At 49.5% G+C, this 27844-nt stretch overlaps 1 protein-coding gene and 5 pseudogenes across 1 annotated transcript; 2 read left to right on the top strand and 4 right to left on the bottom strand.

Annotated features, from left to right (window-relative positions):
* Positions 1-3323: 3323 nt before the first annotated feature.
* Positions 3324-4127, top strand: LOC118696597 (feather keratin Cos1-1/Cos1-3/Cos2-1-like; annotated as a pseudogene).
* A 1959-nt stretch (positions 4128-6086) lies between these two features.
* Positions 6087-6910, bottom strand: LOC118696489 (feather keratin Cos1-2-like; annotated as a pseudogene).
* Positions 6911-9229: 2319 nt separating this feature from the next.
* LOC118696653 (feather keratin Cos1-1/Cos1-3/Cos2-1-like) lies at positions 9230-18597 on the top strand. Its single transcript, XM_054517436.1, has 3 exons — positions 9230-9253; positions 9395-9466; positions 18268-18597. Exons 1-3 carry the CDS (start codon positions 9230-9232, stop codon positions 18595-18597), a joined length of 426 nt encoding a protein of 141 aa, XP_054373411.1.
* On the bottom strand, positions 14281-15055 carry LOC118696648 (feather keratin Cos1-2-like; annotated as a pseudogene).
* A 3963-nt stretch (positions 18598-22560) lies between the features above and the next one.
* LOC118696805 (feather keratin Cos1-2-like) lies at positions 22561-23333 on the bottom strand (annotated as a pseudogene).
* A 2723-nt stretch (positions 23334-26056) lies between these two features.
* LOC118696668 (feather keratin Cos1-2-like) lies at positions 26057-26831 on the bottom strand (annotated as a pseudogene).
* Positions 26832-27844: the final 1013 nt, after the last annotated feature.

Genomic DNA, 27844 nt, shown 5'->3' with positions numbered 1-27844 from the left:
GAGGCAGGCTGAGGGGGCCTGCCCATCATGCTGAGGCAGTCCCAATCCTGTTACACTCAGCTAAATTCAGGATCTAAATTGGGACTCCTTGTTAGGCCTTGGCATTACCATCAGTGGAGTAGGAGCTCTGGAGGATCAGGACAAGCAGGGTTCAGGAAATGGATTGATTACAATGCCTCTTTTTGGACAGATTTCCAGGAGGCTGATGCCATTACCTTTCAGCTACACTTGAGCCCCTGCTGCTTTGCAGAGCTCTTGCACAGGGCTGTGGAGAGTGTCCCTGCCATGAGCAACACAACCTATTTGTGAGGAGAGACACAAAAGGACATGGGTTCATATACACCTGTCAAATATGCACCTGTGCTGCATTCACATTAGTCTGGTTGCACACAAGAGCACCAAAGACATGAACACATGTAGGAGGAACACACCCTGCTGTGAACTCTGCTGAGGACACCAGGAGACAGGCACAGCAGGGCTGGAGCCTTGTGGGGAAGGGCAATGCCCCAGGCAAGCTCACAGCATTGTTTGTGTACTCACAGACTGCTCAGAGAGTGGACAAGTCAAAACAACCCAGAAGCTTTTCCTGAGGGCAGAGTTAGGTAGGATGGGGTCAGAGCCTGCAGCCCAATGCACACACACAGGGAGGCAACAAAAAACCATCAGGGTGAGCTGAGGAGGGCGGGATAGGGAAGGACATGGCCCATCCTCATGCACAGGAATCCTTGGGCATCCAGCAGCAGACTGGATTTTTAAAGAGGCAAAACAAAGGACCCAGGGAATCACAGACTAGTAGACCTCACCTCTGTGCCTGGGGAGATCATGGAACAGATTCTCATGAAAGCAACTGTAAGTCATACTCAGACAAGGAGGTGATCCAAAACAGACAGCAAGGCTGCTCTTAGGGCAAGTCATGTCTGAGCAATCTGGTGGCCTTCAAGGATGGAGTGACTGACACAGTCAGCAAGGGAAGACTGGCCAGTGTCATCTTCCTAAACTTCTGTCAGGCCTTCAACACAGCCCACACAAAATCCTTATCTCCAAATTGGAGAGATTTGGTGTAGTGGGTTGACCCTGGCTGGTTGCCAGCCACCCACCAAAGGGATAATGAGAAGTAAAGTAAGTCTTATAAAAACAATCCAAAAAACTGAACATCTGCCCCCTACCTCCCCCTCCTTCCCAGTTTATCTCCTCCTCCCCCCCAGCAGAGCAGGGAGACAGGAATGGGGCTCGTGGTCAATTCATCACAGGTTGTTCCTGCTGCTGCTCAAGGAGAGGAGTGGGAACCCTTCCCCTGCTCCAGGGTGGGGTCCCTCCCATGGGAGAAGTTCTCCATAAACTTCTTCAAAATGAGAAGGAGCTTAGGAACCATATCCCCAAGAACTGCTACAATGTGGGTCACTCTCCCATGGGGTCACTCCTTCAGGAACCCTCACAAAGTCATTCCAGCAAACCTGCTCCAGCATGGGCTCCTTTCTTCACAAGTCCCTGCCAGGACTCTGCTCCAGCACAGGCTTCCCTCAGGGTCATGGCCTCCTCTCAGGCATTCACCTGCTCTGGTGTTGGCTCCTCCAGGGGCTGCAGGTGCATCTCTGCACTCCCATGCCCTTTGTGGGCTGCAGGGGCACAGCTGCCTCACCATGGTCTTCAGCATGGGCTGCAGAGAAATCTCAATTCTGGAGGCTGGAGCAGCTCCTGCTCCTCCTTCTCCACTGGTGTTTGCAGAGCTGTTTCTCTCACATATTCTCACTCTGCTTTTCTCTGGCTCCAGCTACACCTGTGCAATAATTTTTTTCCTTCTTTAATGTGTTATTCCTGAGGCATCACTTCCATTTCTGATGGGCTCAGCCTTGGCCAGTCGTGGGTCTGTCTTGGAGCCAGCTGGCTTTGGCTCTGCTGGACACTGAGGAAGCTTCCAGCAAATTCCCACAGAAGCCACCCCTGTAGCCCTCCTGCTACCAAAACCAGGCCATGCAAACCCAATACACATGGATTTGAAGGGTATACTATTGTGAATATGAAAATGGCTGGATGGACACAGCTTTAGACTGTGGCTCTATGACCACATGGAGGTAGGGGAAGAGGGGCATATCTCAAGGCTCTGTCTTGGGACTGGTGCTTTTTGGTATCTTTTTCAATCACAGGCATATTAGATTGAGTGTCCCCTTGGCATGTTTGCAGATGACACAAAGCTGAGCTGACAAAACAGAAGGAGATTTCCATCCAGAGGGAGATTTCCATCCAAGGAGACCTGGAGAAACTTGAGAAGTGGGCCCATGAGAACCTGATGAAGTTTAAGAAGTTCAAGCACAGGGTGCAGCACCTGCATTAGGAAATCGCAGACATGAGGACAGACTGGGAGATGAACTCATTGAGAGCAGACCTGTGAAGAGGGAATTGGGAGTTCTGGTGGATGAAAACCTGGATGTGAGCCAACTGTTTGCCCTTGCAGTCCAGAAAGCCATCCTGGGCTGCATCACAAAAGGCCTGACTGGCAGGTTGAGGGCAGTGATTCTCCTTATCTACTCTGATCTTGTGAGATCGCAGATGGGTTCAGACATGGAGACTTCAGCACAAGAAAGACATGGACCTCTTAGAGCAGGTCCAAAAGGAAGCCACAAAGATGCTCAGAGGGCTGGAGCAACTCTGCTATGAAGATAGGCTGAGAGATTTGGGGTTGTTCTGCATGGAGAAGAGAAGGCATTGAGGCCACCTCATTGAGGCCAGTCAGTGCGTGAAGGGGGCTTACAAAAAGATGGATGCCAACATTTTACACAGGCAGATACTGATAGGACAAAGTGGAATGGTTTAAACTAAAAGAGGAAAGATGTAGATTTGATGTTAGGAACAAATTCTTTACTCAAGGGTGGTGAGGCAATGGAACTTCACATAGAAGCTGAGTCTGCCACATCCCTGAAAGTGTTCAAGGCCAGCTTGGATGGGGCTTGGAACAATCTCATCTAGTGAGTGTCACTGCTTCTCTTTATGAAGGTGTTCCATCCAGACCAAGCCATTCTGTGATTATATGATTCTATGATTCTATGAGTGCTGCATTTTCTTCCTGAAAACAACACTTCAAACAAACCTAGAAGAGTGATCAGGATAGCATCACTTTCCTGGTCTGGGCCCATGCAGTACATAAACTGAGTTTTCTGCCTGCACTGCTGCATTCCTGCCTTAGAAATCCCGGGGCCTTTAATCCCAGGGATCAGAAGAAGCCTTCATTGGGGAACGGGCACGGAACAAACCTGGAAATGAAAAGGCAGCAGTGTAGGAAATGAAAGCACAGCCCATATCATTAGGTGTGCTGGTTTGCATTCAAGATGAGCTTGCTGGGAAATTGTTACCTCTGCAAAGGCTGCCCCGGTCCTGCGGCAGTGAAGGGCAGGTATAAAAGGCAGCCCAAGTCTCTGCTCTCTCATCCACTTCTCTTGCTTCCTTCTGCTTGGGAACCAGGTGAGTCTGAAGCCCCTTCTCTTTCTCTGCCAAAGTGAGATCTCCTCTTGGTGGGTATCTCAACTGATGTTGGCTTTCTCATATTTGGGGATTGGAGCATCTGGTCGTAAGAGAGGAAAGTGGGGAGGAGGCTGGCATGGAGAGAGGCTGGTGATGGTGGTGCCTTTTGCTTTATTTGCCTGGCAGAGAACTTCCTGAGTCAGGCTGCTCTTTGTAGGGCTCCTGGCCCAGTCTCCAGCTTCCCACTCATGATGGCCTTGGCTCTTTTGTGATGGGGTAAACAGGCTGCTCCTCACTCACCCACCCAGCCCTGTGCTCTGTTTCCTCTCTACTCTCTCTGCCAGGTGCATCTGCAGCCTCAAGACATGTCCTGCAACACGCAGTGCCGTCCCTGCCAGCCCTGTGGCCCCACTCCACTGGCCAACAGCTGCAATGAGTGCTGTGTCAGGCAGTGCCAGGACTCCACTGTGGTCATTCAGCCGCCTGCTGTGGTGGTGACCCTGCCTGGGCCCATCCTCAGCTCCTTCCCACAGAACACCGTGGTGGGATCCTCCACCTCTGCTGCTGTTGGCAACATCCTCAGCTCTGATGGAGTTCCCATCAACTCTGGGGGCTTTGACATCTCCTCCATCACCAGGCGCTACGGTGGCAACAGATGCCGTCCCTGCTAAAGGTGCTGAGAGAGCCCCAACGAGACATCCTGAGGAACTCAGAACACAGTGTTGGGCAGAGGATCTAGGTTTTGAGTGCTGTTTGCACAATAGCTGACTGAACTTGCCTTTCTCTCCCTTTCCATTGTTTGCATTGGTTCCTATGTGCTTCTACATTCCCCAAAGGCCAGCCTGATAGGGACCATTTGGTTTCTCCCCTTTGTGGGACAGGTAGACCAATATTATGCAGGAACTATTCCAGAGCCAAGGAGCGCAGACTCTCTGCTGCCCTTGGTGCTGCCTGTGCTGCTGACCTCTGCTTTCAGTGGCTTTGTTTCCTTCTTTCATTTCATTAAAGTTCTGCTGCATTCAAGTCTGGTGTCTGTGTGGTCCTTCCCTTGGTTGCACTTCTGAATACCAAAGGAGAAAGGTGTTGCTCAGTCATGGGAGTGGGTGAGGGCATAAGGAGACTCTTCTCCATTCACAGAGAAATGGAATTTTGGGGCACCATGGCAGCACAACTATTAAGGGTACAATCTCTTGGAGCTGAGGAAGACATCCCCTGGTTGCTCTGCTTCCAGACACCATCAAGCCTTGTCCTGATGTATCTTTGCCCACAAATACCCAGAAAGCTGGGAGACCTTGAAGTAATAGCAGCCCCATGATTTCCTGAGGAAAGGTGCTCCTGTCAGTGCTCCTGACAGTGCCCCTGTCTCCCTCTCCTCACCCTCTCCTCATCATTGCTGGGTGACAGTGATACACCCTATGGTGTTTGTTAAGTGGTTTGTTCTGTTGTACCCCCATGTTCTCCATGTTTGCCCCTGGGTTTTACCCTCCCTCAAAGCTGTCCCTCATGCCATTCCCCGCCCCTTGTTCCAGCTCTTTCCCTGCCTGTCAAGGCAACCCAGCCCCTTATTCCAGAACCTTGCCTGCCACTCTTACTTTGGGCCAATCCCAGACTATGAGAACCCTTTGGAATTCCCCTAAACTTTGAAGCCCCATTGGCCCATGTGACTTACCCTCTCCTCCCGCCTACCCTGATTGGTTCTGATCTGTTGATATAATCCCCTCACTCCTCCCCTGATATCTCTCCATTGGTTGTTTTTTGTATCCACCCCTTGATTTGTAACTGTATAAAACCCAAGCACTGGAGTGCTTAAGGCTCTTTTATTCCTGATTTCTTCACTTGGTGTGAGCTCTTTTCTGTTGGAACCTCAAGACTAGAGAGCCTCCTCCTTCTCCTTTTCTCAGTCGCTGCTGTGGCTGTGACATTTTTCACTATAGAGCAAGCAGCTCCTCAGTTTCAGTTGCAGGTAAAATCCAAATCTCAGTTGTTCCCCACTCCTAGCATGGTGCCAGAATTTCTCCAGAGGTAGCCCAGGATCCAGTGGCTGCATCACTAGACAACGTAGGGGAGTGGAGGAGAAGGAAGAGATGAAGCTGTCGGCTGGACCCGGGAATTCTTATTTCCCTTCACAACTGTTGCCTGATGTCTTCCTGATGGCCTTTAGCTGCTGAGTAGCCTGGGGAGACTTCGTCAGCTCCTAGGAAAAGGGCACGAAGAAAAATCCACTGCAGGGAATCCCATTCTCTGCTTCCTCCAACTATTTTCCCTGAATGGACTGGAAGATTTTCTAGAGAACAAAGGAGGACTTAGAGGCCCAGGCTTGGATGCAAAACAACTTTATTCAGTGTAAAGAAAAAAAGGAGGTGGCGCAAAGAGAGCATCAGAGGCAGCCACTAAGATGCAGTAGAGTCCTGCAGAGTGTGCATCTGCTTGCCCAAAAGAGGGAGGGAGGGTCACGTGTCCCCATTAGACTGGCCTGAGGAGACACAGAAGACAAAGAAAAGAGGAAAAGAAGGTGGAAGAAGGGAACAATGGCTTGATGTTGAAAAGACAATGTTCCAAATCTCTATCTCCTGCCCAGATCTGTCTTCTGAGGTCTTGGAAGCTCTTGCCAAAGGACTTTGCCAGCAGATTTAGCAGGGCCGGCATCTGCTGCCACCATAGCAGTTGGTGATGCAGGAGAGGTCAAGGCCCCCAGAGCTGATGGGCACTCCCTGAGAGCTGAGGATGCTGCCAACAGCAGCAGAGGTGGAGGATCCCACGGCGGTGTTCTGGGGGAAGGAGCTGAGGATGGGCCCAGGCAGGGTCACCAGCACAGCAGGCGGCTGGATGGCCACATGGGAGTCCTGGCACTGCCTGACACAGCACTCATTGCAGCTGCTGGCCAGCGGGCAGGGGCCACAGGACTGGCCACAGGGGTTGCAGGGCGGGCAGCAGGACATGGCTCGGGCTCACAGGTGCACCTAGGATGGAAGGAGGGGAGAAGCAGAATGTGAGGACAAAGGAGAACCAACACTACCACCCAAACACCCTGCAGCCCAGGCATCTCCTGGCCCCCATTGCATTGCCCAGCTCAAAGCCCAGGAGCCACCTCAGCCAAGTCCCAGCCTCTCTCTGTCTGCACAAGACCTTGTCTCCCCTGCCCTCTCCCAGCAGAAGCAGCTCCCAGCCCTGGGCTCTTGTATCCCCTCTCAGCTGAGACCTCCAGCCAGGCAAGAGCTGCTCTTGAAGCAGCAGGAGGAGAAGAGGTTTCCAACTTACCTGATTCCTGAGGAGGTGAGAGAAGTGGATGAGAGAGCAGAGACTTGGGCTGCCTTTTATAGGAGACCTGCTCTGCCTCAGGCCCAGAGGCACCTTAGTGGAAGCCATAATTTTGTGACCAGCTCATGTCAAATGTGTGCCATTCCAGATAATGGTATGAGCTGTGGCCTGGTTTCCTGTACTGCTGCCTTTTCATTTCCTGGCTTCTGCCACGTGCTTGCCTAGGTGAAGATCTCATTCTGTAAGTGCTGGGATGAGAATCTCAAGGATTTCTGAGGTAGAAGTCTCAGATCAAAGTCTGTTGGCATTCCTTGTGGGCAGGTGATGTTCACTTGGGTCATTTTTGAGCGGTTTAGTTTTGTCTAAGTTGTCAGGAAATGGGCACCTCTTTTGTGCTTGTTGCTCACACACCCAAGGACTGCTACGTGAGGGGACATGACAGAGCTTCCTCCCCTCTTTCTTAGCACTTGTTTTCTGTGTCTCCCCAGGCCAGCCTAAGTGGGGATATTTTGCCCTCTCTCCCTCTGCATGACAGGCAGATGGACGCCATGCAGGAGCTCCACTGCATTTTAGTGACTGTCCCTGGTGGTCTCCTTTTCTTCCTTAGACTCTTTAAAGTTTTTATGCTCTCATGCCTTGGCCTCTAAGTTCTCCTTTGTTCTGTGACAACTCTTCCAATCTGCTCATGTATAAAGTTTAAAAAGGCAGGGGGTGGGAGTCCCTGCAGTGGATTTTCCTCTGTGTTCTTCCCCTTGGAGCTAATGAAGACAACCTTGACTACTGTGCTAACAGAGGCCACCAATGAAATCACATGTTCAAAGGGTGGCAGCAGTGGGCATAAGATATAAAAATTCCTTTGCCTTCAGTCTTGAGTAATGCTCTAATCCATGTCATGCCCTAGATATCCATGGTCTCCTGCATGCAGAAAAGGAAGTCTTCAAGGCACTGCTGGGCTCAGAATAACTCAGGTACAGAATGTCCCATGAAGCCTGTGAGGTTCCACACATGCTCCTGCCCTTAGTTCAGGACGGAGACGTGATCTTTCTCCATTTTACTGGCCCCTGTGCACATCTTGCTAGGTCCAGAAACAAAGGCTTCATCTGCTCCTGCCGAGACCCAAGTGGTCTCAGTTGCCAGCACTCAAATAATCTCCAGTTCCTCTTCACTCAGTGTGTGACCCTCATGGACAGCCCCTCCGTGTTGGTCTTTGTGCTGAAACTCTCAGTGCTCTTGATAGATCCCATTTAATTACTAAAATACTGTGATAAGGTCCTCCCCAAGAGTCCTGTTCTCCAGGGAGAAAAGGCTACACTCCTTCAGTGTTTCCTCGTAGCACAGGTTCTCCAACTCTTTGCTTTACCTTGACACAATGGGGTGGGAGCAGCTGCTGGATCAGGATCAGCAAAGGCCACATCAGGAGACTCGGATTAAGCAATGGCTTTCCTGGGTGGGCCAGGAAAGCAGAACCACCTGGGTGAAGATGACCACAAACCCAATGTACATATGACCAAGGCTTGCAAGAAGCACTGGTTTTCCTGGTGACAAGAAAAGTCTCCATCAGCTTTGATGCAGCAGTGGAGGAGTGCCAGATCTTCACAAAGGCAACATGACAAGGAAGAACAATTGCAGTACGGTCTGCAGGTACTGATTGCTCCATGCAGAGCCATTCTTCACTAGGGTTAGCAGATACGTGGAGAAGAAGATGTTCATTGTATGTGTGGTAATTCCTGATTGCACTGACCTTTTGATTGTCTCATTCTTAATTGTCTAATTCAAATGCCCAAGACTGCTGATAGCTGCACAGTCACAGAATCATGAAAACGCCTTCAAGATCATCAAGTCCAACCTTAAATCTAACACTGCCTGCTCTACGGCTAACCCATGTTCCCATGTGCCACTTTGAAATCACCTCCAGGAGTGGTGACTTAACCACCTTCCTCAACAGTGTGTTCCAATGCTTGATATTGAATTTTTCGCTAATATCCAATCTAAACCTCCCCTGGTGCAACTTGAGGCCAATTCCTCTGGTCTTATCACTTGTTATTTGGGAGCAGAGACTGACACCCACCTCACTATAGCCCCCTTTCACGTAGTGTTAAGAGTGATAAACTTTCCCCTTGGCCTCCTTTTCTCCAGACAAATCCAGTTCTCTCTAAAAGGTAGCTCATAGGTGAAGGTCACTGGGAAGAGAAGAGAACACAATTTTTCTGAGTACTCTTAATACAGCACTAGGGTCAGACCCTCCCAGCAGAAGCCCACCTGAGTATAACACTGAGTGTTGATCACAGAGTAATGAAGGAAGCAAAATAAAAACTGTTTCATGTCACGTTCAGACCTTGGGCATGTGTACAAGAAGCATGAGAGCAGGGTTGGTTTCTGGCCACCAGAGGAGTCCAGAGGAATGACACAGGTACACATTACCTGGATGCCACTGGCCCTTAATCTAAACCTTCTTTGTCCACTGATGTCTTTCTGCCCTGAAATCCTTGATGCTGTCATACTGGCACTTTGAGAAATGACCCTTCATATAGGAAAGCACGTGGCAGAAGCCAGGAAATGGAAAAGCCACAGTGCAGGAAACTGGGACACAGCTCCTACCATTAGCTGGGATAGCTCACATTTGACATGAGCTGGTCAGAAAATTATGACTTCCACTAAGGTGCCTCTGCACCTGAGGCAGGGCAGGACTGCTATAAAAGGCAGCCCAAGTCTCTGCTCTCTCATTCACTTCTCTCACCTCCTCAGGAATCAGGTAAGTGGGAAACCTCTTCTCCTCCTGCTGCTTCAAGAGCAGCTCTTTCCTGCCTGGAGGTCTCAGCTGAGAGGGGCTACAGGAGCCCAGGGCTGGGAGCTGCTTGTGCTGGGAGAGGGCAGGGGAGAGAAGGTCTTGTGCAGACAGAGAGAGGCTGGGACTTGTCTGAGGTGGCTCCTGGGCTTTAAGCTGGGCACTGCAATGTGGGCCCGGAGGTGCCTTGGCTGCAGGGTGTTTGGGTGCTGTGCTGCTTCTCACGTGTCCTCACTTTGTGCTTCTCCCTGCCCTCTGTGCCAGGTGCACCTGTGAGCCCCAGCCATGTCCTGCTGCCCGCCCTGCAACCCCTGTGGCCAGTCCTGTGGCCCCTGCCCGCTGGCCAGCAGCTGCAATGAGTGCTGTGTCAGGCAGTGCCAGGACTCCCATGTGGCCATCCAGCCGCCTGCTGTGCTGGTGACCCTGCCTGGGCCCATCCTCAGCTCCTTCCCCCAGAACACCGCCGTGGGATCCTCCACCTCTGCTGCTGTTGGCAGCATCCTCAGCTCTCAGGGAGTGCCCATCAGCTCTGGGGGCCTTGACCTCTCCTGCATCACCAACTGCTATGGTGGCAGCAGGTGCCGTCCCTGCTAAATCTGCTGGCAACCTCCTTGGGCAAGAATTTCCAAGACCTCAGAACATGGTTCTGGGCAGAACATGATTCTGCGCAGGAGACGGAGCTTCTGGACATTCTATTAACAGCTTTAGGATGATTTCTTTCTCCTACTATTCCATATTTCTGTGCTGTCCATGTGTCCCCAGGCCAGCCCAGGGGACCTGTTTGCCTCTCTTTAGGGCAGGCAGATGGACCCCCTGCATGAGCTCCACTGCATCTTAGTGGCTGCTCCTGGTGCTCTCTGTGAACCACATCCTTTTCTTTACACTCAATAAAGTTCTTTTGCATCCAAGCCTTGGCCTCTGAATCATTCTTCATTTTCTGGCAAACCTTCCATATTGCTTAGGGAAAATGGTGGAGGAAGAAGAGGGTTCAACTCCCTTGAAGCTGACAAAGTCATACCTGGCTACTCAACAGCCAAAGGTCATCAGGAAGACCATGGCTCCAAAGTTTGCAAAAGTTGTTTAGGGAAACAGCAATGTCTGGGGACAGCCCATAACCTCACTTCTTTTTCTCCTCCCCTCCATTACCTGGTCTACAGTCCGTGGCCTGCACACAGGAGCATGGGTAGATGAGATACACTCCCTCAGCACATGCAGGACTCAGCTGGTATCCCAGACATGCAGGGCTGAGGTAATTCACAAGTTTCCTATCAGACGTATGCAGGCTAATGCAGTGGTAAATGAATTTCAGCTGAATTTGTGCCAATGTCTTAGGGCTTTATTATAAATTTGTGACATTTCTCACCTGTATGAATGTATGTAATTTGTCCATCGAGTTCTTTCTGGATGAGGCCTTTGATCAAACCAGTGCCCACTGCTGCTGGGTCAACCTTTGACTGACAGTCCACGCTCACTTTGTGACCTCATTCCTGTGTTTGCACAGTACTGTGTTGTGCTTGTCTCCAGGAGAGAGAACAAGGATGTTTGTTGCAAAAATGGGTTGCCTACCTCTGTATGGCCCCTTCTCCAGCCACAGTGTGTTTTTTCTCATGGTGCCTTCTTACCAACAGTCCTTGTTTGGGTCCCTGGCTATCTGTCATTGGTTTTTGAGATGCTTTATCACCTGGGCTTCTGCACCACCTGTGGCTCAAACATCCATACGGACTTGGACTGAAAAAGGAGAAGTAGCGAAGATAGAGAAGGAAGAAAAGCTATATAAACTATCTCTGAATTTGGGGGTTTAATTTCTTTATAATCTCCCACATTTTAATATACAATCTGATTATGAAAATAAAAGGCAAAAATGTTAACATCAGAAGGAAAATCACAGGGTGCAACATTTTATTACGAACTTCAGTTGCTCTTGGTGACCATCCAAATAAAATATCCACATAATTGTGTTCCCTGTCTTTCTCTGGTTGCTTCATCACCTGGTGGATTTTTCTACATGAGGATGAATGGTAATCAAAATTTTCTGTCCATTTTCTCCAGCTTCTTTCAATGGCATTTTTCACATCCAAGTGAGGTTCATTCAGTAGGATCAGACTGCTGCTTTTAAGCCAATGCATAATTAAATCATAACAATTGGCAAGATACAAGAGGAGCTAGATAACTAAAATCACATCCCATAATGTCAACAAAGTTACAAGCACAAATACTAGGGTACTTGCATGTACAATAATGTTGTCTACAAATACAAAATCACAAGGGGTTCTCCCAAAAGCACATCCATTCCATCAGGCCCATCTCCATTGGGATCTAATCCTGACATGATTTGGTATATGCTATATACAGAAGCACCATGCATTTTTACAACACAAACTGTGGCTTACGATTAGTGGGGTCATAAAGGAAAAGTAATAGTTTCTACTATTATCTAGTTGCTAGGAGTTGAATTCCCTTTTGCATTATCCCAGGTTACCTTTTGAACGCCACCTTCCTTTGTAATTGCTGCTCCAGTAAATTGCACCCACAGGAGAGAAGTGGGTGTAGTGCAGAATGCATATGGTTACCATATTGATTAACATAAACAAAAGAAGCCAGGGTTTCAACCTGTGGGTTGAGCTTGTTGGTGTGTCGACCAAATTTGGTTCCTGCTGGCAATGATTGCTCCAACAAAAATGATAAGCAGTTCTTTGATAAGTAACTCAATTTTCAGTGGGATGTGCTGGCACAATTCCCAGTAATGTTCCTGGAAAGATAAAACAGTACAAGTCTCAGCAGAGCTGGCCTAGACAGGTTACCACTTAATTGCTCAAGGTGTATAACAGCTTGGAGTAAGTACCTTTTACACACATTACAAAAGTACCTTTTTCCACTCAGAGTATCTCTCTTCTGTCTCTTTAAATGCAGTTGAGTTGAGTAATAAAAATGACTTTATTACAAATAACACACTTGGCATGGAAATTGTGTAAATTATCTTCTACTGTAAAAACACGGTAGTGCACCGTTGTTGGAGGTTAGGATTTTTCCATTTCTTTTCTTTCTCCCAGGGAATTTTTCTCCCATTTGTTGCCTAAGACATGGGAACAATGATACTTGGGAGAGAAAAGATATGGCTGGGATGGGAAGGAGGGGGGAAGGGTGCAGTTGACTGCAGTCTCTTATCTGGGGGGTGAGCTTGGTGGCCGGGGAGGTTTTCTCTTTGGAAGTGCAGAGACACTGTGGGACTTGGCTGCGGGTGAGGGACTGGGCTCAGCCTTCTCTCGCCTTCTCTCTTGGGGGATTGGAGGGGAGACGGTTGTGGTCTTTGTGCTGGACTGCTGCTGTGGGGAGAATTTGATGACACTGCAGAGTTTTGTCCTTCACTGCTTCCCCTTACCATGGGTGAGCCTCTGCTTGAAAGAGGGGCGAGCACTAGCATCTTTCCTACACCCAATCTCACTGGGAGGGACCCTCACTATCTGCTTGGGTGCCTCAGGAAAAGCCTGGGACCCCAGTGTGCTCCCTCTCTCTGGAAGGAGCATCTCCTGGCTGCTTGCAGGAGCCCTGATGCCACTGCCATCCCCAGGACATCACATGGGAGACCTGAGAGCCAGGGGAAAACTCAAAGCAACCCGCTCCCTCACATTCTCTCTCCTTTGGGGGCTGCCCAGCTCCACTGCTTTCTGCCCCCGCTCTGGTGGTTTTTTGCCACATTTTAATTCACTGCCCCATCTCTGCCTGGACTCCCGCTGCTCCTGCCATGGCTTCAGGGTTTTTTGCAATGCTTCGTTTGTCTCCACGAGCCTGCTCATCTCTGTTGTTCCAGCTTGCCTCTCCAAGGTTCCTCCTACAGCACAATTCACCACCCTCAGTGGCACTGACACCGGCTGCTCCCGTGAGTTTTGCAAAGGGAGCCACTTCCCCTCTCCTCCACCGCCTGAGCTGCCATCGCCTCATGAGGGAGCTGAGCTCGCGCCACAGCGCCCCCTGCTGGCGCGGGGGAATCACCGCACCCGCCCTGCCCGGCCGGGAGCCAGCAGCGCCCCTGCTGGCTGTGCCCGGAACTGCACCGAAGGGGAAAGCGCCTGCGGCCGAGAGAGGCCAGGCCTGGGTGTCTGGGTCTGTTTGGTTTTGCTGCTGCTGTTGTTGTTTGTTTGCCTTGTTATGTATATTCTAGTAGAGAACTGCTGTTCCTTTTCCAACATATTTGTCTGACAGCCCGGCATTTTCAAAGTTATAATAATTTGGAGGGAAGGGTGTAATATTTTCCATTCCATGAAGATTCCCGCCTTCCTTGGCAGACACCTTTGGAGCCATCTTTTCCCTGATTGCCATTGGCTGTGGAGTGGCCAGGGATGTTCTTCATCAACTCCAATGGAAAAGGCAGAAAGGAAAATCCACTACAGGGAGTCCAACGCTCTGCCCATCCACCTTCTACCCTGAGCAGACTGGAACAGTTGCCACGGAAAGAAGGACAACTTAGAGGCCAAGGCTTGGATGCAAAACAACTTTAATGAATGTAAGGTAGAAACAGAGGTGGCTCACAGACAGCACCAGGAGCAGCCACTAAGATGCAGTGGAGCTCATGTAGGGTGTCCATCTGCCTGCCCGAAAGATGGAGGGAGGGCAACACATCCCCCTAGGCTGGCCTGGGGAGACACAGAGAGCAAAGGAAAGACAAAAAAAAGTAGAAGGGAGCAATGGCTCAGACATTAAATACCAAGTCTTAAAGCTCTATCTCCTGCGCAGAGCCAGCTTCTGAGGTCTTGGAGGTTCTTGCCTAAAGACTTTAGGCAGCTTTAGCAGGGACGGCACCTGCTGCCACCATAGCAGTTGGTGATGCAGGAGATGTCAAAGCCCCCAGAGCTGATGGGCACTCCCTGAGAGCTGAGGATGCTGCCAACAGCAGCAGAGGTGGAGGATCCCACGGCGGTGTTCTGGGGGAAGGAGCTGAGGATGGGCCCAGGCAGGGTCACCAGCACAGGGGAGGGTTCAATGACAACGTGGGAGCTCTGGCACTGCCTGACACAGCACTCATTGCAGCTGCTGCCCAGCGGGGTGGGCCCACAGGGCTGGCAGCAAGGGTTGCAGGGCTGGCAGCAGGACATGGCTCGGGCTCACAGGTGCACCTAGGATGGAAGGAAGGGAGAAGCAGAATGTGAGGACAAGTGAGAACCAGCACTACCACCCAAACACCCTGCACAATGTGAGCACCTCCTGGCCCCCATTGCATTGCCCAGCTCAAAGCCCAGGAGCCACCTCAGCCAAGTCCCAGCCTCTCTCTGTCTGCACAAGACCTTCTCTCCCCTGCCCTCTCCCAGCACAAGCAGCTCCCAGCCCTGGGCTCTTGTAGCCCCTCTCAGCTGAGACCTCCAGGCAGGCAAGAGCTGCTCTTGAAGCAACAGCAGGAGGAGGAGGAGAAGAGGTTTCCCACTTACCTGATTCCTGAGGAGGAAGAGAAGGTGAGAGAAGTGGATGAGAGAGCAGAGACTTGGGCTGCCTTTTATAGCAGTCCTGACCTGCCTCAGGCCAACAGGCACCTTAGTGGAAGCCATAATTTTCTGACCAGCTCATGTCAAATGCAAACTATCCCAGCTAATAATGGGGCTGTGTCCTGTTTTCCTGCACTGCTGCCTTTTCATTTCCTGGCTAATTCCGCGTGCTTTCCTATTTGAAGATCTCTTTCTGTAAGTGTCAAAATGAGAGCACCAATGATTTTCAAGGCACAAAGACGTCAGCACAGGCAGAAGTCTCAGATTAATTGTTATTGGCATCCCCTGTGGGGTGGTGATGTTTACCTCTGTCATTCCTGTGGTCTTGGCAGTGACAAAGTTGTCAGAAAATGGTCACTGCTCTTGTACTTCTCTCCCACGTGCCCAGGGACTCTGCTGTGAGGGGACATACTGTGTTTCCACCACAGAGATCTCAGCTAATGACGTTTCCTGACCTTATTTGAATGTACAGTTTTTTGTTTGTTCCATGAAGACATGTGTGAGTACACGTGTGTTAAGTCTAGGCTTGCAGTAAAATTCCTGGTGAAATTAGCAAGAAGGTAGGTAATTCTAGGAGGTATTCAAAAACATTATTAACAAGGCAGTCATTTTTCACAACCAGTGTGAGTTCATGTGAGGAATGCCCTGCTTGTCAAACCTAATTTCCTTTCACAACAAGGTATCCCACCTAGCTGATGAATGGTAGCCAACTGATGCAGTCTTTTATGCAATTCTCTGAAGTTTTTGATACCATTTCTCACAGGATCCTTCTGGACAAAACTAGATAAATACATTTCGTGATGGGTGAGCAACTGGCTCATGGGTCAGGCACAAAGGGTGACAGTGGAGGGGTCACACAGAGTGAAAAGGTCCTGGAGATTATTTGAGTGCTGGCAACTGAGACCACTGCTCAGGTCTCACTAGGAGCAGATGAAGCCTTGGTTTCTGGATATAGGAAGAGCCAATCACTAATCTGAAGATCAACATGCTGCTGGCCAAGACTGGGCCAATAAGGGAGGTTGGTAATGCCTCTGTGATGACATATTTAAGAAGAAAATCAAAACGAAGTCACACAGTTTTTCTCCAAGTAGGGAAGAGGAGGAGTTGAGAACATGGGAGGGGAAACAACATGGCAACTCCAAGATGAGTGGAGAAGGAGGGGCAGGAGGTGCTCCAGGTGCCAGAGCCAGGATTCATCTGCAGGCTGTGGTGAAGACCATGGTGAAACAGCTGTGCCTTTGCAGCCATGGGGATCCACAGGGGATGCAGAGATCCACCTGCAGCCCATAGATCCATGGGGGATGCAGAGATCCACCCACAGCCCCTGGGGATCCATGGGGGATGCAGAGATCCACCCTCGGCTCATGGAGAAGGTGCCCTTGCATTGGATGGATGCCTGGAGGATGCTGTGATCCAGTGGGAGACCTGGTAGAGAGAGGGGCTGTGCTTCCAGGCTGTAGCAGTCTGTCCTTGTAGGAGTGCACCCCGTGGAAAGATAGACCCATGTTGCAGCAGTTTTGAGAGGACTGTCTGCCCATGGGAGGGACTCCCATTACAGCTGGTGCGGTAGGGCTGCTGCTCGTGAGAGTGGACCCACGCTGGAGAAGTTCCCGGGGAACTGTCTCCCATGGAAGGGGCCCTATGGCCTTGCAGGGGAAGGACTCCTCTCCAGGAGCAGTGAAAGAAAATCTCAGTGATGAACTGACCCAAAAACCCCTATGCCCTATCTCACTGTCAGTGGGAAGAAGGGAGGGTCTGGGGGAAAAAAGGTGTATAAAGGGATTATTTTGCTTCTCATCGTCCTCCTCTGATTCTGGTAGTAATAAAGTCACTTTGAAACTTTAAGTTGAGCCTGTTTTGCCCTTGAAGCGTTTCCACCTGGTTCTTATCTCACTCATAAATCCTTTGTTATATTTTTTCCCCTCTCCACTGCCCAGCTGTATCAGGGGAGGGTGAGTGAGTGACTCTTCTGGGTGCCAAGTGTCAAACCACAACACTTGCATAGCTTGAGTGTGCTTGATACCGATTCCAACTTGTGAAATATCTGAGAACTGAATATAACAACAGCAGATGGGCCATTTAGTCATATGCTAAAGGGGGTGTGAGGTACATATCTGTCCCTCTGTGCTGGCCATGTACCCCAGGCAACAGAACAGAGGAAAAGAAGAGATGAAGCTGTGAACTGTTCCCACGCACTGTTGTTTTCTATCTCCACTACCAGTATATTTTGGATTGGTGGTCTAATCACTATTGGCTGTAGAGTAGCAGGGATGTCTTCATCAGGTCCAAGGGAAAGGGCAAAAAGTAAAATCCACTGTAGGTACTCCCACCCTCTTCTTCCTCTATCTTTTTTCCTGAGCAGACTGGAATCGTTCCTACAGGGAGTATGAGGGGCAGACACTAAGATGCAGTGGAGATCCTGGAGGTTGTCCTTCAGCCTCTCCTGTGGAAGGAAGGAGGGAAAAATGTCTTCACTAGACTGGCCCAAAGAGATAAAGACAACAAAAGAAAGAGAAAAGTCAAGAAGGAAATAGCAACCTGAAGCTCTATCATGTGCCCAAACAATGGAGACCTTGGGCATGAAGGTGAGACGCACAAGAGTGGTGCCCCTTTCCTGACAACTTTGCCATAAACTAATCCACAGGCATGAAAGAGGTTCACATCACCTACCCACAGGGGATGCTGCCAGCCCTTGATCTGAGCATTGTGCCTGTGCTGATGTCTTTGTGCCCTGAAGTTCTTGAACCTCTCATCTTGACACTTGGAGAAGTTTGCATAAAAGAAAGCACGTGGAATGCACTAGGAAATGAAAAGGCAGCAGTGCAGGAAAACAGGACACAGCCCCATTATTAGGTGGGATAGTTTGCATTTGACATGAGCTGGTCAGAAAATTATGGCTTCCACAAAGGTGCCTGTTGGCCTGAGGCAGGTCAGGACTGCTATAAAAGGCAGCCCAAGTCTCTGCTCTCTCATTCACTTCTCTCACCTCCTCCTCCTCAGGAATCAGGTGAGTGGGAAGCCTCTTCTCCTGCTTGAAGACCAGCTCTTGCCTGCCTGGAGATCTCAGCCGAGAGGGGCTGTTGTAGTGAGGGGATGGGAGCTGCTTTTCCTATGAGAGGGCCGGGGAGAGAAGGTCTTGTGCAGAGAGAGGCTGGGACTTGTCTGAGGTGGCTCCTGGGCTTTGAGCTGGGCACTGCAATGTGGGCCAGGAGGTGCCTTGGCTGCAGGGTGTTTGGGTGCAGTGCTGCTTCTCACGTGTCCTCACATTCTGCTTCTCCCTTCCTTCCATCCTAGGTGCACCTGTGCTCCCAAGCCATGTCCTGCTGCAGGCCCTGTGACCCTTGCTGCCAGCCCTGTGGGCCCACCCCGCTGGGCAGCAGCTGCAATGAGTGCTGTGTCAGGCAGTGCCAGGACTCCCACGTTGTCATTGAACCCTCCCCTGTGCTGGTGACCCTGCCTGGGCCCATCCTCAGCTCCTTCCCCCAGAACACCGCCGTGGGATCCTCCACCTCTGCTGCTGTTGGCAGCATCCTCAGCTCTCAGGGAGTGCCCATCAGCTCTGGGGGCTTTGACCTCTCCTGCATCACCAACTGCTATGGTGGCAGCAGGTGCCGTCCCTGCTAAATCTGCTGGCAACCTCCTTGGGCAAGAACCTCCATGACCTCAGCACCTGGTCCTGGTCAGGAGATAGAGCTTTGGGACATTGTAATTTGAATTTCAAGGCATTGTCCCTTTCTTCTCCTGTCTCATTTTGCTCTTTCCTTTGCTGTCCATGTATCCTCAAGCCAGTCCAGTGGAGACCTGTTACCCTCTCTTCCCTCTGCAGGAAAGCAGAGGGACACCTCCACTGCATCTTTGTAGATGCTTCTGGTGCCCTCTCTGAGCCACTCTGAGTATTTTTTTCCTCTACACTCAATAAAGTTTTTTTGCATTCATGTATGTGCCTCTGAGTCCTCCTTCGTTCTGTAACAACTGTTTCAATCTGCTCAGGGAAAATAGCTGGAGAAAGAAAATGATGGGATTCCCTGTAGTAGATTTTCCTTTGTGCCTTTTCCCTTGGAGCTGACTAAGCCATCCATAGCTTCTCAGCAGCCAAAGGCTGGGAGACTCCCTCTAAAGGGTGGCAGGAATGGGGAAGGGAAAAACAATTCCTGGGACCAGCCCACAACCTCATCTCTTCCTTCTCCACCTTTCCCTTTCCTGGTCGAGGCTCCATGGCATACAAACAGAATCACAGGCTGGTGAGTTGCACTCCCTCAGCACAGGCAGGCAAAGCTGCTGTCCAGACAATGCAGGGCTGAGACAATTCACAAGCTGGGATTTGTATCAGCCATACTCAGGGTATGCAGTGGTAAATGACTTTTGGTTGACTTTGTGCAATGACTTACTGCTTCACTAAAGGTTCATATTTCTTCCACTTATAGATGGATGTTACCTGAACACCGTCTTCCCTTTTGACCAAACCAGTGCCCAAGAGTATCAGTTAAAGATGATGGACCCTGGTTTTTGTATGCAGTATGTAGCTTATATATAGTTTAGGCTTTTGCAAAGTATTAAAACAGACTATGTGTTAATGTTAAATGCCTTTATTTATGTTAAGAGCTACGTTGGTTCAATGTACTTGTGGAGTATCTTATCTGAATAACAGTGAAAAGAACCAGGAGAATAAACACCAAGAGAAAAATGCAAGGAGAGATTTAATACTGATCCTCCGATTATCAAAAAGTGTCAAACAATGGAATAGAGCTTCCAGAAGTAATTAAATATATAAAATTTATCTACAGGATGGCATTAAGACAAGTCAAAAGTTGAGCCAAACAAAAAAAATTCCCGGAACATGTAAATCCACAAGAATGTTTGAATATGTATAATCCTCATGAATATGCATTTAACCGATGTAATGAAAAAGTATGTAAGAAAATTGTTTTAAGCTAATGGGCTGCTCCTGGCAGTTTGCCAAGCACCTCTGCTCTGGATACTGTCCCTTTTATCCCTTATTAAACTTTTAAAAATTTTAAAGAGTGACCCTTGTTTCTCACATCCACTAAGAGAATTGCTAAAAGCTTATAAACGTTGTCCAACTTCATGAAGAGCGATGTGGGCAAAATCTGCAGTTAGTTGCAGAGAAAACTTGAACTTTGGCAAAAGATGGGAGAGGGAACCCCAGCAAAGGAGAAGACCTGGTATCCATACCAGTGGAGGCTGAACTAAAAGAGAAATATGTTGTGGAGCAGCAACAGAAAGATCTGATTGAGTTGCAAATAGCCTTGGGGGCTGAAACAATAGCCCACCTCAGGGCAGACTGAGAATGGAATGCCCAGAAGAAGCTAGCCCAAAACCTGAAAAACCAGTTAAACAAACTTGTCCAAAGCCAAAGAGCTTTGGACTTGCAAATTAACACTGTTGGGGAAGGTGTGAAGAATTAATTAGAGTTTTTCAGCCCTGAGGAAAAGGTGGACCTCCTTAAACATGATGTCACAGTCCTTAGCCCTTGTGAGTTTAATGCAGCAAAACCAAACCCTCCCTGCACCCTTAACTCCACCCACCTGTAAAAATAGAGGAGGCAAAGAGGGAGGCAGGACTCCCTGAGCCTGGTATCACTTCACTCCACTCTCCAGTCAAGAGGTTTGAGTCAGCAAAGCCAATCCTCCACTTCCTTTCATCCCAAGCTCTGCCCACTTGTAAAGACAAAATTCATTTATCAGGAGGGAGAGTTCACAGTCATATTATCTCTGCAACAGAACTGCTTGAGTTACAAGGGAAAATTTGTAACTGTCCCAAGGAAAACAGAACAGAGAAGGTTTTTAAAATTTCACTGATGGGGATTGTCTTGGTTTAAGATAATTTAAAGAGCTAGGCAATCTAAAATAAGTAATCTTCCCTTAATTCCAACCAACCCCTTTCCACCAATAAAGAACAAAATATGAGTAGATATAAATGAAAAAAATAGCAGTTTACTAAATAACGGTAAATTATGGCTAGATACAAAATTGCTGAACCTCAAAAAACCCACGAGAACCAAGAGAGACATGAAATTCCAGAAATATCCTTCCCAAGGTGTCTGCATGGCTTGAGGGACAAGGGGAAGATGGCATCACACCCTTTCCTTCCAAGATGGCAGGTGACCATGTGGTCCTGGGAGAAAAGGGACAAGATAATGGTAAATCCTACCCGGAAGGGCAAGAACCTGTAGACGAGTTCTAGTGGCTGATGAAGACTTGCCAGCTCACATGGGGTCTGCACTGCTGCCGCTTCCTCCCGCCATTCATGGGGCACCCCTGGTGCTGCTGCTGTGCTCTGCACTCTGCCTGTGGTGGATGGGAAAGGACAGGTCTGTCCACAGCAGCATAGGGTGGTCTGACCCCAGGAACTTGCTCGCTTTTTCACTGCTGGCAGAGTTTTTGAAGTTCATTTCAAAAAAGTTGCTAATTGTGAAATGCAGTCTTTACAAGTGGCTCAAGTTGGTAAATCCAAAGTAACCGCCTTCAAAGCCAAGATCCCAGCTTCAACACAAGGTGAAGAAAAAGAGAAAAGAAGGTGAAGAAAAGAAAAATGTGCCATGAAAGAGAAAGAGTCTCTGTTTCCACATTCTTCTTTCCTGGAGTGGGGGCTAATCCATCTTGACCCGCTTGCTGTAGTGTGGCTGCCTGCGGTGACAGGCAGCACCTGTGTGGTTCACCTCCAGACAGCTCAAAACTGCTACCTGTAGTCTCACTGAGACAATGGAACAAAAACAAAAAGAGAAACCAAAAATGAAGAAGCCTTTCCCAAAGCAAGACCAAGAGCCAATCCAGGCCATAGCCCATGGGGTCTTCGGTTCACAGGAACAGGGACTGCGACTGCGTAGCCTGAATATGGCAGATATTGATATCAGCTTGTGATTCACCTCAGCCTTGCACGTCTGGAGGGCAGCCAGGCCTTGCCAGGTGATGAAGAAGTGTATGGGTTGCTTATCTCATCTGTCTTTGACCATCTGTGCTGACCACAGACCTGTAGACCGTATGATGGAAGGGAGGAGAAGGCAGAGGTGAGCTTGTGGGCTGTCCCCAGAACTTTGTTTCCCATCTCTATTGCTGCGACCCTTCAAAGCCAGGGTTTCCCTGAAGGCCATTCTCTGTGGGGTAGCCAAGGAAGATTTTGACAGATCCAAAAGAAAAGGCATGAAGTAAAATTCACTGCAGGGAGTCCCTTGCTTTCTCCATCTTTTTCCTAGAGTTGACTGGAAGAGTTGTCATGGAAAGAAGGAGGATTTGGAGGCCATGGCTTGGTTGCAAAACAACTTTATTAAGTCCAAAGAAGAAAAGGAGGTGCCTCAGAGAGAGCATGTGGAAGATCAATAGGATGCAGTAGAGTTCCTGCAGGTTGTCCATCTGCCCACTCTAAAGAGGGAGGAAGAGAAAGGGCAACAAGTTCTCCCATGTTGGTCTGGGGAGACACAGATAGCAAAAGAAAGAGATGAAGAGGAGAGAGGAGAAGAAGGGGACAGCAGCTTGAAACTTGAAGTACAATGTCCCAAAACTCTATCTTCTGCCCAGAATGAGGTCCTGAGGTCATGGAGGTCCTTGCCCGAGGAGGTTGCCAGCAGATTTAGCAGGGACGGCACCTGCTGCCACCATAGCAGTTGGTGATGCAGGAGAGGTCAAGGCCCCCAGAGCTGATGGGCACTCCGCCAGAGCTGAGGATGTTGCCAACAGCAGCAGAGGTGGAGGATCCCACGGCGGTGTTCTGGGGGAAGGAGCTGAGGATGGGCCCAGGCAGGGTCACCAGCACAGCAGGCGGCTGGATGGCCACATGGGAGCTCTGGCACTGCTGGACACAGCACTCATTGCAGCTGCTGGCCAGCGGGCAGGGGCCACAGGACTGGCCACAGGGGTTGCAGGGCGGGCAGCAGGACATGGCTGGGGCTCACAGGTGCACCTAGGATGGAAGGAGGGGAGAAGCAGAATGTGAGGACAAAGGAGAACCAACACTACCACCCAAACACCCTGCAGCCCAGGCACCTCCTGGCCCACATTGCAGTGTCCAGCTCAAAGCCCAGGAGCCGCCTCAGCCAAGTCCCAGCCTCTCTCTGTCTGTACAAGACCTTCTCTCCCCTGCCCTCTCCCAGCACAAGCAGCTCCCAGCCCTGGGCTCTTGTAGCCCCTCTCAGCTGAGACCTCCAGCCAGGCAAGAGCTGCTCTTGAAGCAGCAGCAGCAGCTGCAGGAGAAGAGGCTTTGCACTCACCTGATTCCTGAGGAGGAGAAGGAGGTGAGAGAAGTGGATGAGAGAGCAGAGACTTGGGGTGCCTTTTATAGCAGTCCTGCCCTGCCTCAGGCCCACAGGCTCCTTTGTGGAAGTGGTTATTTTCTGACCAGCTCATGTCAAATGCTAACCATCCAAGCTAATAATGGGGCTGTGTACTTATTTCCTGCATTGCTGCCTTTTCATTTCCTGGCTTCTGTCAAATGGCTTCCTATATGAAGGTCTCTCTCTGTAATTGCTGTGCTGAGATGGTCAGTGATTTCCAGGGCAGAAAATGTCAGTACAGGCAGAACATTCTGATCAAGGGCTGGTGGCATCCCTTGTGGTCAGGTGATGTTCACTTGGGTCATTTCTGATTGGATTGTTTATGGCTAAGTTGTCAGGAAATGGGCACCACTGTTGTGCTTCTTGCTCATATGCTTAATAACTGCAACGTGAGGGGACGTGACAGATCTTTTGGTGTTCTTTCTCTCTTCTACTCTGCTCCTTCTTACCTCCTGCTCTCTATGTGTCCACAGGCAAGTGTAGTGGGGATGTGTTGCCCTCTCTCCCTCAGCATGAGAGTCAGATGGACACCCTGCAGGAGCTCCACTGCATCTTAGCGGCTGCTCCTGGTTCCTTCTCTGAGCCACCTCCTCTTCTTCCTTAGATTCATTAATGTTGTGCATCCAAACCTGGACCTCCAAGTCGTCCTGTATTCTGTGGCAACACTTCCAGTCTGCTCAGTGAAAAAGATAGAGAAGCTGGGGATGCTATGGAATAAGTTCTATTTCTTCAAGAAGTTTTTGCAGCAGTGGAGAAGATGCTGGAAAATTCTTTTGACCTTAACACTGAGTGTATGATCCCTATATTCATGGTTGATGCTTAGTTTCGTAGCAGGCAGTGCTTAGTACAAATACCAGAGATTTATGTGGCCTAATGCTTCCTCATTTACTTGTATCAGTGATTAATATGGATTGGCCAATATCCTAGTTTTGAGTACAAGGTTTGTGTGTCAGAGTGAAGAATGATGGAGTAGTACTTTATGACCTGACCACATATTTGGGATACTCTCAAAAAGAAAAAAGATTCATCAGAAAATCTGTAACCATATCCAAACAAATTGATGGAAATATTTAACCTATGTGCATGTATTCAAAAAGTGATGAATATGTATTAGTTTTTGGAATGCAACTTGATCTATTAGGTTAGTGGGCATGCTTAGGGGAGACATCCCCATGCATCCAGCTCTCTAATAAAGTAACGTCAGCTTTCTGACGTAGCTTTCTGAAATTGGTTGGAGAGTTTATTTCCCAGTTTTTGGTGACAGCGGAGCTTTGAGCAGCTTGGTGGAAGGTGTCCCTGCCCATGGCAGTGGGTGGGACAAGATTGTCTAACCTAAACCCTTTGACAACTCTGTGATCTGCGGGCTGTCCTTGGCAGCCCTGTCTTCACCAGGGTCCATCTTCCTTTGTCTGTCTTGCAGTCCCCCCTTGGGCACGGGTTTGGTCAAAGGCTTCCATTGGGAAGGCATTGATGCACAGATTACATCTATCCATACATGGCAGAAATGCGAATTAACAGTGAAGCCCTAAGTCTTCTACACAAACTCAGCCTAAAGTCATTTACCACAGCATATCCTGAGTATGGCTGATTCCAATTCTAACTTCTGAAACATCTCAGCACTGCATCTTAGGACAGAGATGGGCACTGCATGAGCTGAGGGCCCCTATGAGATTGAGATGTGATCCTCATCTGCCTGTGCTGCTGTGTGCAGGCCGTGGACCCTAGACTGGGTAATGGAGGGGAGGAGAAGGAAGGGATGAGGTTGTGGGCTGTTTCCACACATTGCTGTTTCCCAGCTGTTGGGAGGAAAAGGTTGAAACTGAAAGACTTGGAGAGCAGGGTGATAGATTTGCACAAAGTGACCTTGTAGGTGGGGAGGCTGAGAACATCCATGTGGGAAGCTTCACATATTTACTGCTGATTATATCCTGTCTCTTTTGAGAGATAATATAAAAGCTAACGGAACCTTAAGAGGCATCTCTCACAGACAGTCTTGAGCCTCCTGCTGGGAGAGCGAGATATCAAAAAGCTCAAAGGTCATAAATGCACAGCATTGTGATAAACTGCATGTACAAGAGGCCCCTTGAGATACTGGGACAGGCAGTGACCTGCCAGGATTGGACTGACCCTAATGGTGCCACTGTTCCTCTCTTATGTGTCTCTGCAGCTGGCAGTGCCTTGGAACCTGTGACTTAATGAGGTAATGAAATAAATTTACTCTTTGCATTTCAGCTGTGGTTTGGTGACTTGGATGTATCAATTCACACACCAACCCACTCCTGCTACCCTTTGGAGCCTCATTGTTCCTGATGGCCATTGACTGTGCAGTACCCGAGTATGTTTTCCTCAGCTCCAAGACAAAAGGGCACAAAGTAAAATCAACTGTGGGAATTCCCAACCTCTACTTCTCCACCGTTTATCCTATACAGACTGGAAGACTTTCAGTGGAAAGAAAGAGAACTCAGAGGAGAGGCTTGGATGCAAAACAGCTTTATTGAGTCAAAAAAAGAAAAGGGGATGGCTCACAGAAGAGCATCAGGAGCTGCCACTAAGGAGCAGAGGAGTTTCTGCAGGGTGTCCACCACCCTGTACTAATGAGGAAGGGAGGACAACACATCTCCACTAGGCTGGCTTGGGAAGATATGGGGAGCAAAGGAAGGAAAGAGAAAAGTAAAAGAAGAGAAAAATGCCACAATGCCATGAAGCTGTAATGAAAATATCCCAAAGCTCAAGGCCCTGGCCAGAAGCAGGTTCTGAGGTCTTGAAGAATCTTTCCCAAGGATGTTTGCAGCACATTTAGCAGGGACGGCACCTGCTGCCACCATAGCAGTTGGTGATGCAGGAGATGTCAAAGCCCCCAGAGCTGATGGGCACTCCCTGAGAGCTGAGGATGCTGCCAACAGCAGCAGAGGTGGAGGATCCCACGGCGGTGTTCTGGGGGAAGGAGCTGAGGATGGGCCCAGGCAGGGTCACCAGCACAGGGGAGGGTTCAATGACAACGTGGGAGCTCTGGCACTGCCTGACACAGCACTCATTGCAGCTGCTGGCCAGCGGGCAGGGGCCACAGGGCTGGCAGCAAGGGTCACAGGGCCTGCAGCAGGACATGGCTGGCGCTCACAGGTGCACCTGGCACAGAGGGCAGGGATAAGAAAAAAGTAAGGACATTTCTTGAGAAGCAGCACTGCACCCAAACACCCTGCAGCCCAGGCACCTCCTGGCCCCCATTGCATTGCCCAGCTTAAAGCCCAGGAGCCACCTCAGCCAAGTCCCAGCCTCTCTCTGTCTGTACAAGACCTTCTCTCCCCTGCCCTCTCCCAGCAGAAGCAGCTCCCAGCCCTGGGCTCTTGTAGCCCCTCTCAGCTGAGACCTCCAGCCAGGCAAGAGCTGCTCTTGAAGCAGCAGCAGCTGCAGGAGGAGAAGAGGCTTCCCACTCACCTGATTCCTGAAGAGGAGAAGGAGGTGAGAGAAATGGATGAGAGAGCAGAGACTTGGGCTGCCTTTTATAGCAGTCCTGCCCTGCCTCAGGCCCACAGGCACCATTGTGGAAGTCATAATTTTCTGACCAGTACATGGCAAATGTGCACCATCCCAGTCAATAGTACGGGTTTCATTCCTGGTTTCCTGCACTGGTGCCTTTTCATTTCCCGGCTAATTCTCTGTGCTTTCCTACATGAAGTGTCATTTCTCTAAATGCTGGGATGAGAGATTCAAGGATTTCCTGGGCAAAACCAATGCTGGGTGCATTTAGAATGCTCAGATCATCAGCTGGCAGCATCCTCTGCAGAAAAATATGTTCACCTGTGTCATTCCTGTGGGTTTGGTTTTGTCCAAGTTGTCAGGAAATGGGCGTCAGTCTCGTGCTCCTTGGCCACATGCCCAAGGACTGCCATGTGAGGGCTCATGACACATCATTTTCTGTTGCTTTTCCCATCTCTCCATGATGGTCACTCACTGTTGCACACAGGTCTGCATCTGCTGGTAGGGTTGGACCCTGTTGCTTCTCAAAGAGTGCTCAGAGAAAAATTGTGTTGGCCTCATTTGGCTCATGGTCTTTCTGTGCACTCTCTGTGGGTCCTGTGGGAATACCAAGAGTTATTTGGAGCCTGATCCTTGTCCAGGATACCTGAGTAATTTTCTGCCACTCTTTTCCCCAGTATCTCCTCAGCAGAGTTCCCATAACTAAACATACTTTCTGTTGCTAACTCTCTGGGATCATGCCGATCATTGCATTATTCCATGCAGGTTTGTTTGAGCACTTTTGCCTCATTCTGTGCTTGGGTGACCCTTCTGAGGGCACGTGCAGGTCAGAGCAGCAGGATTCTTCCCTGGAGTGTTCATGATCTCAGAGAGAAAGATGTTTCCTTTGCCATCAGGAAAGGCACTTTGTGTGGAATCTACAGCTGAATGGTCATGGCTTCAAGCAGATCGAGAACTAGCTTCTGAAACTGAAATCAGCTTCTGCCTCCTGCACTCTCCCTTTCTTTTTTTATGGAGAGGGAGAAACACCAAGGCAAGCTTGCCCACTTCTGCAGGTTGTTATCATTCAGTGGATCCCCTTCTGGTGGAATGTTGCTGGTGACCTGA

This window comes from Molothrus ater, chromosome 27, assembly GCF_012460135.2.
Source record: "Molothrus ater isolate BHLD 08-10-18 breed brown headed cowbird chromosome 27, BPBGC_Mater_1.1, whole genome shotgun sequence".
NCBI classification, from domain to species: Eukaryota; Metazoa; Chordata; class Aves; order Passeriformes; family Icteridae; genus Molothrus; species Molothrus ater.
The sequence above is the reverse complement of the archived record's forward strand: the minus strand, read 5'-3'. Positions and strand labels throughout refer to the sequence as shown.